The sequence below is a fragment of the Anguilla rostrata genome, chromosome 2 (genome assembly GCF_018555375.3).
Source record: "Anguilla rostrata isolate EN2019 chromosome 2, ASM1855537v3, whole genome shotgun sequence".
Lineage (NCBI taxonomy): Eukaryota > Metazoa > Chordata > Actinopteri > Anguilliformes > Anguillidae > Anguilla > Anguilla rostrata.
Window position 1 is genome coordinate 23,466,926 of NC_057934.1, and position 13,740 is coordinate 23,480,665.

The 13,740-nt window shown below is 38.3% G+C and overlaps 1 protein-coding gene across 1 annotated transcript in view; it reads left to right on the forward strand.

The window, feature by feature from the left end:
- The window catches only part of LOC135247634 (pro-neuregulin-3, membrane-bound isoform-like), a 292,814-nt gene that overhangs the window by 170,342 nt on the left and 108,732 nt on the right, over positions 1-13,740 (forward strand). Inside the window, exon 3 of the mRNA XM_064321340.1 lies at positions 8,409-8,538. Coding sequence (XP_064177410.1) covers positions 8,409-8,538 — 130 coding nt within the window. The remainder of the gene's footprint in view (positions 1-8,408; positions 8,539-13,740) is intronic.

The window sequence follows — 13,740 nt, forward strand, 5'->3', positions numbered from 1 at the left end:
CTAAATTCTCCCCACTCATCCCCCCCGCCCCGCCAAATCAGCTCCCTCCTGCAATCATGTCTTCTCCAATCACGCCTCAGCTCTCAATTTAAAATATCCCCATTTTGTTCCTGCGAGAATCTTCCGTTTCCTCATTTGTGCTGTGTGTTTGGGCAAATGCTAAATTTTGTGTGTTATTTGAGAGAGTTGTGTGTTGTCTAAATTTTCGTCCTCCCTGGTTTCACTTCAGAGACCAGTGTTAGGTAAGTTCCGGGGGCCCCTATACACATGTTGACACGTAGGGTAAGGTCTCTGTCTAAGCCAAGCAGCCAAAACCAGACATTGTTTTTGAAGCTCATTTCCTGGTCTTGTTGTTCCTGGTTGCTCACTAGCGCCACTACGGTTGGCTTCAGTATAGGTGTTTTCATATCTGGTAAGTCTACGGTACAAATGCGGTCAAAATACAAAGTCAATAATTTTTTCTCATGAGAACAAATAGTCACAATATGTGTATTTTATTCGTCTTATGACTGTCCATGGGTCGATTTCATGATTTATTGTGTCATTTGGGCACTGTTATAATATTTGTTGTGGACCAATGAGGTACACTTCCTGATTACTGCAGTGGACTAAGCTACAGTAGGGGCTACAGTCTATGGTCACTGGGTGGGAGGTGGCGCCTCTTGGCCTTGACATTGCGGCTCCGACTACGGTCCACCTGTGCGAAAATGCAGGCATCCCATTTCGTAGTGATTTCATTATGGCGTCTGCTGTTTACAGCTGCACTAGACGACCATAATCCTCCTCTGAAGTTTTTCGGTAGCCGAGTCATTTTTGCTATTTCCTTTAGCCTACTTAACCAAATAATTAGTTGGCAGGTTAATCAGCTTGCTATATTTGGTAGTCCAGTAGCCTATGCTAAAACAGTTTGCAACTTCGGCTACCAAGCCATTTGACTAGCTAGCTAACCCTAACCCTAATTCAATTTTTCAAACGTGTTTGACAGCTTGTCAGTCGTGTACATTCCGTAAATGTCTACCTGGGCCATGCTTCACGCATCTGACAAAGCTACTATAATCGCGATTTTGGGATAAACACTGCAAAATTTTCAGTTTCACGAAGCGAATTAAGAGTCTTAGGTTTATTTGCTGGATAACATACAACACACGATGAAATCACACACAGAATTTAACGAAATTAACCATCTTTGTAAGACTGGCATTTAGAAAGGAACATGTTTTTAGCAAAAGAGCATTTAAGACAGTGGTTCTCAGAATCGGTCCTGGGGGCTCCTTGCGTATACTGGCTTTTCTCCATTGGTTTTGATGATCTACAAGAAAAAAAAAAAAAGTCTAATAATAATTAGAAATTCAATGTACATTATTTTTGTCTTCATGCACCAGGTGGAAAACTTGCTGTACAAAGTGCGTTTTTTACACATATTTACACGCCTGCAGATCAGTTATTAAAATACTTGGTAGATTTGTTAATCACCGCTGACAATGTTCATTTCGATAAAAAGTGACTTGCTAACGGTCAGCTAGCGTCACCCAGCAAGTGAACACCACAAACGGCGATGGAGTAGTAGCAGTTACTGGCTCATTAACTGACTGTGGCGAAAACCTACGACAATAACTTGCTCGGTTAACAGCAGGTCTACCAGACAGTTATATGAAAATTAGCCTATAAATCACCAGTAGCCTACACATTTCTGATTGATTGACCATCAGTGTAGTCGATGTTCTTCCCCTGTGGTTCATATTGCTAATGCGTGAGCTAACCACGGATAGCCTACCTAGCTCACTGGCAAGCTGATATGCTAGCTAAGCATATTCGTTTTGCTGAGAAACATAGATTGAAAATAATTGAACATAATTGTATTATTAATGTCATACATATAACGTGATTACATGACACGGTACAGTCACGGATAGAAATTAAACTAAAATTAAAAATAATATATTTTAAAACATAACGGCAGACAGTCAGCTAGCCTCAAGTTCTTTCTGCAATCGTTCGTTCAGGTTGATGGGCTTTTCCGCACCGGACTCAATCACATTGTAAAAATCACAGAACCGCTTAACTCTGGTTTTGGCTCCAAATCGACAACATGGCCGCGCCCGCCGTTGAGCTTCAAAACGTGTTTTAGAGACCCACAGAGAGTCAATGGGTGGCGTCACAGTAGCTTTGTCCATATTTTTTACAGTCTCTTGTCTAAGCACATTAGTTTAGTGGTGGTGTCGCCCCCTGTATCTATGACTGCCGGTCGTAGTTAGGTTAGTTAGACAGGTTTTGTTTTCTGTATTGTTATTTGGTTAGTTAGATTACAAATTCGTAGTTAGGGTATTGTGTTTGTTATTTTCGGCACCACTTTTTTTTTTACTGGCCTCGGTTGTGTCTTGGCGTGTTTTATGTTTGAAAATGTGTGTAAATACTTGTAAATAACCCTACCACCACCACAGTAAAACCCCTTTCACCGTAGTCCGCCTTGTGTGTCTCTCATTGTTCTCACAAGAGGGCTTATATGTTCAGTTACATCTCCTGGTGCCAAACATCATTTTAAATATTGCACCCTTAACCCCTAGAAGGGTCGTAACAGTGGATATGTAGAACTACTATAGATGTATGAAGCAAAAACTAAGCAGTGTACCCAGCGTTTCCAAATCTATCCAAAATGTCTAAATTATGCATTGCTGTAAATCACAACATATTCACGTATTTCACTACAAATCAACTTTTTTGACTCAAGAAAATCACTTGCATAATTTTCAAGTCGGAATTACAAGCTTTCAGTTATTACAGTGGTCTAAAATATCTAGGGGTCCAGAAACACATCCAAAATCTCTCCAAAATTGAATAAAATGTTTTTTGTCCATTATAAAGCATATAAATGAGCCCCTTATGAAAGTTTAAGATTAAACATTGCTATCAGATTAAAAAATAATGCAAAAATATTGTCACACAATGCGGTACAGTACATAAATGTGTAATAATTAACTCTTGTGTGTATTTCTATACCCTGTACTCTCATATGTTTTCTTGTATGGGGATGAGACAACATGAAAACTATTTTCAACCGTCCACCACGTTTTGGCAATGTTCTCACGTCATTACTGTTGCATGCTTCACAAAAACTATTACACTGCCATCTAACGCTTACATTACAGTGTGAAATATCCACATTATATAACACCACTAACCTATTTAAAGATACTCAATTTCAAAAATAACGTATATAACCGAAATATTTTGAGCAGTAATACGTACATAGCAATGATGAAATCTCATCTATGTTCAGTAGATGGAGACAGAGACAGTATCAATGATACTGTTCTATTCGCTTCTGTTTTGCTCCAAAAAACGATGTCAGCTAGGTCTATCAGCAAACATATGGCTTGGCTATGTCCAGAAGTCCTCAATAATAATAGTATTTTCCAAGAAATTACGAAATATCGTTGACCACGTTTCGTTAGGTGCAGCGTATTTTTATGCTAAGAGAGTGAATGCGTAAGCGAATGCGATGCTAAGAATATTTTCTGTTATGCTGGCCTATTACAAAAGCAGAATTAGACATGTTATACATCGTTAGAAAGCTTATACTCTCACCTACTGAATAAACAAATTGTCAATCAAGCCAGACTGTACTAAAAAGGGCGACGACGCCGTAAACAACAGGTGTGGTATTACGCACAGCTATTGACTGTAGAATGACATGATATCACTTAAAAAAACTTTTTCTCATTTACTTCGTTATTCAGTGAGCAGCGTTTTCACTGCTGTATAGGCATATCTTAGGGCTATTGTCGGGTTTATCTTGTTGCTATGACGGAATATGATTTTTTAGTGGTGAAAGAATATTTTTATGAATGCCAAGATAGACAATATTGTCCATTATGTCAAGGGTGGGGGGGTATTTTTTAGATGAGACTGCAGGGAGGGGGTGCGTGTTAAATGAACGACCAGAGCGACAATGGTGGGGCTGCGAAACTCCGTTTTCGCCATAGTCGTGTATCGTCTACTAATGAATCTAAAACAACGCGTTTCTGTTTTTAACTTACACTTTGCTTGCAGTAGCACCGAATGTTTGAGTTTAGTAATCTCGGCACGCCGGCGTGCCGACCACTACCGGCTTTGCGCTAAGAGGTTAATGGTGGATGTAGACACTTTGGTATCTGATGCTTCCAACTCCTTTACCAGCTCCTGTGTTGTGATCTTTTGGTTCAGTTGAACCTTTCAGATCAAAGTTCACTCAGCCTTGGTAGTTAATTTGTGCCCCCTTCCTGAACAATGCAGTGTCTGTGTGGTCCCAGGATTTTTATATTTGCATACAATTGTATTTACAGATGCTTGTAGTAACTTTGGTTATTTGGAAATTGCTCCTAAGGAGGAACCGGACTTGTGGAGGTCCACAACTTGGCTGAGTTGCTTGGATTTTCCCATGGTATCAAGGGAAAAAAGGCAGTGGCTCTAAAGGTAGGCCCTTAAATACAGCCACGGGTGCCAATTAATTCCCAATTAGGCAATCAGAAGCTTCTAAAAGTCATTACATCAATTTCTGGATTCTTCCAGACTGTTTAAAGAGACAGTCAACTTGGTGTATGTAAACTGTTGACCCACTGAAATTCTGATATAGTGAATTAAAGCTGATCTCTAATTGATTGTTTTAAAATGACCTCTGATGTGAACAAAGTAGATGCTCTAATTGAATTTCCGAAAGTAATGTATGGTAACATGAAATGTGCAGAGTTGTGAAAAACTGAGTTTGAATATTAGCCTAGGTGTATGTAAAAAATTTTGTCTCAACTGTAGCTCCAGTGTCTCTCTACAACCAATCCCTACATTTTTACCTAGTCCCCTCAGTCCAGCACATTAATCAAGCCACTAAACTGGGGGCATTCTGTCTACCTTCCCAGACATGAGGCGATGCAGTGCCTGGTCTGCTCTGTACTGTCAGTAAATTATGAATATATGTGTGGAGGATGCAATAACTGCAGTGAACAAGGAAACTGTTTATGTGCCATGAGGATAAGAAACTATGGCTTCCGATATCCAAACACTTGTGTAACTGGCTATTCAATGCTATCTCTTATGGTATGCACACAAGGGATTCAGTGTTCCTATGCGGGTTGTAGAGTACTTGGTGAGTGTCAGTCTCCTGGATGACATTCAGTGGGGTTCACCTGACTGAAATTTGTGCAGCCCCCACCTGGGTGACATTTTGTTTGTTTACCAGGTCCCACCACATTTATGTAGCACTTCTTAGTCTCACGGGCTCTGCCAACTTCCTGGTAGCTGCTCCTCAAGATGGGGGTGGTGATCACTTATCAACCTATCTGTCATGCAACTCTGTCATCCACATTACATTACATTACATTACATTACAGGCATTTAGCAGACGCTCTTATCCAGAGCGACGTACAACAAGTGCATTAGTTCAAGGTGCAGAGGTGCAGAAGAAACATACTAGAGTTAAGTAAAGATCGTAGTGCCAGAAGTGACCACAGATCAGGACTCCAACCCTGTAGAGTAACCTGTTCAGCAAACAAACAAACAAACAATCCTGCCAAGTACAAACTTGCACTGAAATCACGTTTGCCTAATCAGAATCAGACAAAAACAATCCTGCCAAATAAAAACTAACGTGATCGTTTAGCCTAACTAGGTACATTGAGCTAAACTATAGGCTAGGGAGGGGTGGGGAGAGGTGCAGCCTGAAGAGATGAGTCTTTAGTCTGCGTTTGAAGGTAGTCAGATTCTCTGCTGTTCAGACCGTCACAGGGAGGTCATTCCACCAGCGAGGGGGACCATAAGACATTAGGACCGTAGCATTGTACAGTGACTGTCTGATTGAGGTCAAAAGAGATTACAAGTTCTGCATATAACTATGGATCTATGACACCAAAGGATGATTGTCACTGTCCTTTGTCACTTGGGCACTGCTTGTAGCATTCCAGGAAAAGAGACTCCCCTTTTACAGGAGGAGACCATTCTGCCTTCCAGGCCATGCAATATGACTTTTTGGTATAAGGGTCTCAAAATAATTGGCTGATACAGGTATTATTCATGGTAAAGACCCTTAACACTGTACAGTGACTGCCATTGTTTAGTGTCTTAGGTCCAATATTTATCTGTATAACATGCAGCTTTTTTAAACCAAAATACATTTCACAAAATTGTGTTGCTAGCAATGAGCAAAAAACTGCTATGACATCAGAGTTACCATAAACCTGGCATTCATGTTACGTGGAGAAGGAGCAGACAAATACATTTTGTACCAGAAAGAACCTTTTATCATTGTGCTCATCTGCTTCTTCTTCAGATATTGAATTGATTTTGAAATATAAGTGGAAATTACCAAAAGTGGAAGTTATGTCACAAGCTTGATGCCAAACTCATTGTGATTTATTTAATGAAAAATTAGATTTCTTTCTATGAAAATCTTTGCTAAAAAGTGTTATATGGGTGCATCCAATTATCATTGGGGCTTATAAAGTTAAACATTGTGGTAACTGTAATATTAAATTGATAATTTAATGTAGAATTAGAATAGATTTTTGTTTTAGTGTCCCATATAATTATAAAGAAAAATGCTTTCACTGGAGACATTAATGTGATTTGATTAATTGTAAATAAATCCTATTCTTAATCACTTAATGCAAACTGAAAGCACAGATGGAGCTGCTATGAATTAATTATGGTCCCAGTCTGGGAGGGCTTGAGTTGGATGATTAATGTATCGCCACATAAATACTGATTTACTGTTCAGAAATGTGTGTTACATAGGGCTTAACATGTATATTTTATTATAATTCACATAAATACTAATTTACAGTCATAAATACTGATTTGCAATTCAGCAAGTGACTTTAAAAAAAATAAAGCTTAAATATCATATTTTTTATTTCCAAACACAATTTGGTGAGGTTATTTTGGTTGATTCTGAGCTTGGTATGTATATGTGAGGTTTGGTGAAACATGCAACTCTCTCTCTCAGAACGTGCATCTTCAATTCTACAAGCAGATAAACAAAGGCAGTCCCCATTGCCCATGTCCCCCAGCTGCAGCTTGATGTCTGCTTTCTTGTAATGAGACTGTGATTCTGTTTACTGGATTTAACGGCTTCAATGAAAAAGGCCTATGGACACCGGCATGTGCAATTTAGTTTATAGTGACAGAAACTCACAAATTCACTTTTGCAGGCTTTGCAAAAGTTTTGAGCTCAGTGAGATTAACCAAAATCTCAGCAATGACTCCAGAGCCAAAATATAAATATTCACAAATGCAATGCTTGTAAATATATAGCAGAATATACAGTATATGTATCTGTGCATCTGGGAATTGTAATATTTTGGCCCATATCTTTTAGAGATTACATGCATTAAGCAGTCAAACACATATTCTCTTAAACTGTCTAAATGCATCATGGCCTTTTGTATCATGGCCTTGTTTATGTGAGCATGGCTTCAAACAACACTGTTCAAAAAATAATGAAATTGTGAAAAGGGACCATAAAGGGACCAATCATGACAGTGGAGGTGATGGTGGTGGTTGATGGTGGAGGTGGTGGTTGATGGTGGAAGTGACAATGTTCAGGTGGGGTTGATGGTAAAGGGTGGAAGTTACAGTGGAAAGTGGAGTTTAAAATGAAGAGTGGAGTTGATGGAGGTTTCAGTGGAAGGTAGGCAGGGCAGTAGAAGTTGGAGGTGACAGAAGTGGGTTAATGGTGTTGGTTTCACTGAAAGTTGCAGCTGACAATGGAATGTGAAAATGATAGTAGGTGGTAGAGTTGGCAGTATAGATAGTAGCTGCGGGTTTGAGTTTGCTGCAAAATTGCAAAATGGCTTTAGTGAAATAGCTCATTTATGTTTTGAAGTTTCAGTTAGCAGCAGCTGCATTCTTTCCTATACATTTCAGTCTGTGAACTGTGCTACCATTAATTTCAGATGCAGAATCACATTGTGGCTTGTAAATTACAAACTTTTATTCCCCCCAAATAAATGATGTAAGACTGTTTTACTGTTCAGTACCAAAATACTTTGTTTTGCTAAAAGCTGTGTAAACAATAAGCACAGTTTTGTTTGCTAATATATGAATAATTATTATATAATACACAAACTATTCCCGATAATGTTCAAAGAAAATCTTACAGGGTGGATGTCATTGATACAAGTGGTTGGCACTGTAGTGTGTAACATTCATAAAGCTACTAAACTAGATGTTCCTCAGCTCTTTGTCACAATATTATCTTGTGATATTATTTGTTTCTGTGGTGGGTTAAATTGTATGATTAGACTGGTTTCTGTAGGTTAACCTGCACAGAATGGTTTTATCCACCGCAGTTGTGGTAGTGTCTTACCTGTGAATAATGTACCTCCTTGTCTCCCTTTATGTCCCTCTTTACCTCTCCCTCTGCTGTCTGTGACCCACAGTGGCTCCTACCTCTCCATCCTTGCATTCTGAACACTTCAAACCCTGCAAAGACAAAGACCTGGCATACTGCTTGAATGATGGGGAGTGTTTCGTCATCCAGACTATGACGGGCTCAAACAAACACTGCAGGTAAATCCATAGTTTCAGCAGGATCACAAAGATACTGCTGGAAAAATCGACAGATCCAGTGGGATCACACAAACTCTACAGGTAAAACAGGCGTAGTGGGATCATACAGGCACTGCAGGTAAAACCAGATATCCTGTAGGCTTCTGAACAGTCCAGTTCATAATATCTACATCCCTTCAGTGTATCATGTGCAGGTGCATGCATCCATAGATTCATTTGGGCACAACATTTCAGTTTAGTTTAGCCATTAGCCAAGGGATGATCTGCATGAGAAATCCACAACATGGACATCTAGCACAAGATCTCTATTACCATTGCTTTGATCTTTGGGAAATTTTAACACAGGATTATGCTACAAAATGGATTATAGCTTCAAAACTGCTACTGTAATGTACTTACAATCAATAAAGGAGTAAGCTAATTAAATTGGTATATTATGACATCTTTAAAAGTTACAAATGTTGAGAATTATTTCAATTTATAATTACTGTATCACAGGTTCTACTGTATTTCAGAACACTTTATACCATCACTGCCGTGTTACCAAAGATGTATCCTCCAAACAGCAATATTAGTTGCCTTCTTAATGGGCTTGATTGAGGTTAACACCTGGTTGCTTCAGGCATTAAAAAAGGCTGCAATCGTGAAGGCTGCAAACTGTTACCAATCTCATCTAATGGGTCATTTGCATATTTTGCATTATCTGAATCTTGAAACTATCTTGAAACTGCAAAAATTACAAAGGCATTAAGACAAATGCATAAAAATGAGCATTGGTGCAATAACACCCATTAAACCACTGCCAAAGGTAGTTATGCCACATTAGTTGATTCTGAATGTCGCAGTTCTACGGATAATAACAAGAGCTCTGAAGCACTACAAGACTTTGTTAAATCTCCCTTAGTCTTAATCAGACTACTTTAGCAAAAATATTTAGTCACATTGTTCATTAGTCATTGGTTTGTCATTAATATTAGAGTCAAATAAAAAACAGAACAAACTTACATTACTTTTGTCATGTAAAAATAATTATTTAAAAACTATAATTTAGTCATTAAAGTTTTTGAAGTGGAAATAACAAATTTTTCAAAGAGCTAAACTAATACAGGGAAATGGATTGTTCGGTTTAACTATTAGACCTACACCAAGAAACAAACTAATCTGAAGGGTACCAACACCTTCATACAATCAGATGCAGAGAAGAACTGGGAGGCAAAATAGCAGAAATTTCTTCAGTGGTAGTAATTGATTTTAAAATAAATAAAAACAGTGATAATATGATATAACATATTTGCTTTGTCATGCCTATGAATTTCTATTTAAACAGAAAGTGCAATTTAGATGTTACATTAATTTGATTTTGATCTAGGTTAACCCTGGCTCTGTTGATTTTTCCACTTGAAATGAGAACACTTTTGTTGGCTGCTAAGCACTATCATCAAAACTTAAATCTGTTTCTGTGATTCAATCAACATTTGCCCTTAACTTTAACTAAAAAAGCAAATGCATTTTTTCTTAAGCAATCTCTAAAATGATTTTGCCGGACTGGGTTTTTGAAGATAAGATGTAAACCTTGTGTTTACTTATATATCACAATTAAGGGCAAATATGGACTTCTATCTGTGTTTTTAAATCTGTCATCTGTCCACTGCCTATGTAGTGATCTCTGAAGGCAATTCTAGAAAAGGCATCTCAGAAGGACTTGACATGCACTTGGAATGTTGAATTGCATCAGAGAGGGTTTATATGCTGTACACAAGATCAGTGTTTTCAAGATTGTCCTGCAAGTGCCAGTCTGACAGTAACACACATAATGAAAAGCAAATCAATACATTTCCAACAGTCTTTTTATATAGTATCTAGTTAGCCACCAGCTGACCATTTCTTTGGTAAAACCTGATGATCAGGAGTTTGCAGTGACGACACTATCTGTATCTGTATCTACAAACTAAGCCATAACTGTATTTAGGTTTTGTAGGGGTGGGTTTGGGTGATGCTAATGAAATGTTGACTGGGGAGGTGGTTAAGTCTTTGTCCAGTACAGTTAGTTATATATAAATTGATATGAGAATACATTATGTGACCACCGGGAGGCGCTAGGACTCCAGTTACCTGATAGTGTGACTACACCACTCCCAAGTATAGGGTGGGAGACCCTCGAAAGAGTTGTCTTTAAATAACGTCCCCAAGGGTAAGTGTTCAGTTGAATGAACAAGCAGAGGTTTCAAAATAAAGGGTATTTTATTACAGTCATTGGAGAACAATACACAGCATTTATTTGTTAAAAAGAAAGCAAAAAACAACCTCCTATTGGCTATCCCATTCCTCATACAAGACTGTAACCGTGACTGGCCACTAGGGGAGAACACACATGGAGCCTGCCCGAAAGGGAATAAGATCACTGTGAATGGATACACAAGGGTGAAAGCCTTACACACCAAATATTAAAGATCACTGCAGATCCAAGCCATATACACACACAAGTAGTGGAAACACAGCAAATATATGACATCTTAGTCTAAAGGTCCAATGCACTATTACCCCAGTCCTCCAAGGTACAGGTTGGTGCAGAGTATTTGGAGGCCCGTAGAAAAAAGGCAAATACACAGTAAAAACAAGAAAAAAAAGACTTGGCTAACCAGCTCAATAGAAACCTTGGTAGACACAGGGAAAGGGTTCTGTTAAAAACACACAGCTGGTTAGCAAAATACGTCAGTATCATAATTTCTAAAAACGAAATAGCAGCATAGAAATTAAAACTAAAGAACAGCGGCTGAACAGCAATGTGCAAAGGCGTTAAATATCCTTTTAACAGGAGATCAAGGATTACCCGGGTCGTGGCGGCAAACAGTCTGTCGTGCTTTGCCTTTGTTTATCAAGTACCCACATAAACTGGAAAGGCCAGGAATTACACCAGATATTCCGTATCACAGTTCTTGAACCACGAGCAGAGGTAACAAACAGGAAGTAATAGTGGAAGTACCCGGGCAATAGTTGTCTCTCGTTATGCCTGTTCTGGTGGCTTATCCAGATGTGAAGGGGTGGCGTCAAAGTAATTAGCCCTGCCAGGAACTTGCGATTGGTCCCACTAGCTACAATTAAAATGTGTGTTATATTGTATAAAACAAATTACCACTGTTTTGTTTTTCAATTTGTGACTTTTTTCCAGTAATCTCATCTTCCATATATCATTGCTCAACATCGAGAAGGAAAAAAATATGTGTATACAATGCATTATTGGTGCATTTCTAACTAGCTGTTTGTGTGTCTGGTGCTAGAGCTAGAGCTAGCAATATAGTAACTCAGACACAAACCTATTACAGATAATGCCAAATTGTTTAGAACATCAAGGTTAACGTAGTTTGTAAAACAGCTTTAGAAAGAAATTATCTGTTATACAGTATATGTCAGTGTTAAATCAAGAGTTTAGTGCTTCGAAATAGCACAGCAATTGTAAAGCCAATGTACATAAGGCTAGAAAACTGCCATTTTTGTCTTGTTCACACAGCTTTATGTTTAAGCTTTATGATTTTCTGTTACAATAATGATACAGATATACAATTTGTGCTTACCCCTGCCAGTGAAACCAGCCACAAGTGATTTAGCAGAAATTTTGAGGTTGTTTGAAAGAGTTTTGTTATATCCAGCGAGGTGAATGTTACATTGGATGCTGCCTTCAAATAAATGTCTACACAAGACACCTTAACAGGATGTATTTTTGATTGCTTCTGCCTTGATATGACTGTTGGGCAAATGCTGTTGTTTCATTCACACAAAGCTATATGAGCACAGAAATTATTTGTATGAAGTTAATGCCATTGCTGTCTACCGCATCTTGTGAAGTCACATAAAATTGACTGCCCCGTCTTGCTGTGTGTGCATTTTTGTTACAATTGCCTTGCAAGCTAATTTTTGCTGCAACCATGCATGTGAAGGATGGGGAATATAGCAAGTAAAGGCAGGCAAAAAAGATCAGAAATCAAAATGAACAGGAAGGTATATTACAGTAAAGATGTTAACCAACAGTTTCATTTCAAATTGGTTGGGATTTTCCCAGGCAGGGTATTCAGGTTTTGTTCCTTCCTAACTTTGTACTTTGTATTGGAAAACAGCTATTTTGTTCAGCCAGGATCAGCAGCTGTGACTTCAGCAGCTCAGTTCAGACTAATGATTTTCCGGTGTAACGTTAGATGACATTGGAAGACTAGCAAGTCACAAGATCCTTGTAACGGTCTTTGCCATCTGCTACAGTTAAACAGTTATGGACTGACCAGTCAACTGTACTTGTATGAAACAAGCCAAAGCATAAAAATGATCAAGCTTTTTATTATGAAAAGCAAGGATTATATTGAAACAAATCACACTTTCCACTGATTAAAAAACACAACTACACAAAGCAACATATTGTAGCATTATCTAAAGAATGCAGTAGGGGCACATTTAGCAATATTTGAGATAAAGGAGATTGAGAACAAACAGAGACCAAATGGAGACATACCTTTCAGGGTGCTGGTATAGGAAAATACTGAATGAATGTCCTAATGAGATCCTTCTCATTGTGAGTTTGATTATTGGTTATTAACTTTAACCAAAGTTAAAAGCTACAAAACAGTAGTTTCCCCCCCCCCCCACAATGCAGTACGGTAAGTATACAATTCTAATCAAAAAGGATTCCAATTTTAAGAATTTGAATACTTTATATTTAGAATCAATAAACCTATGAAGTGCTATAAAAGCAGATGTAAGTGATAAATGAACATAGTACTCACATGATCAACTGAATAATTGAAATTATCAAATGACTGAACAAGACAATAAAATATTGTTTTACATGGTTTCACAGCACATGTCAGAGAGAGAGAGACATAGAGAAAGGGAAAGAGAGAGAGAGAGAGAGTGTGTGTGTGTGCGTGCATGCATGTGTGTATGTGCGGGATTTCTCACTGGCCAGAGCTCACACTCCATTTCTCTCTATAAAGATTGTTTCTGGACAGATAGTCAGTGTGAGACAGTTGGAGTCTCGCTGTGGTGAGACTTCAAAGAACAGGAATTTTTTATGTCCCCTCCTGATAAATAGCTCCCATATCACTTCCTTCCACAGTCAAATCCAAGGACTTAAATAGTGCTTGCTTTTCACGGCTGGTTGAGTCTGAACCTGAAGAATAAATCTTCATTTCTGCATGTCTTCAGAAGAATTCCTGC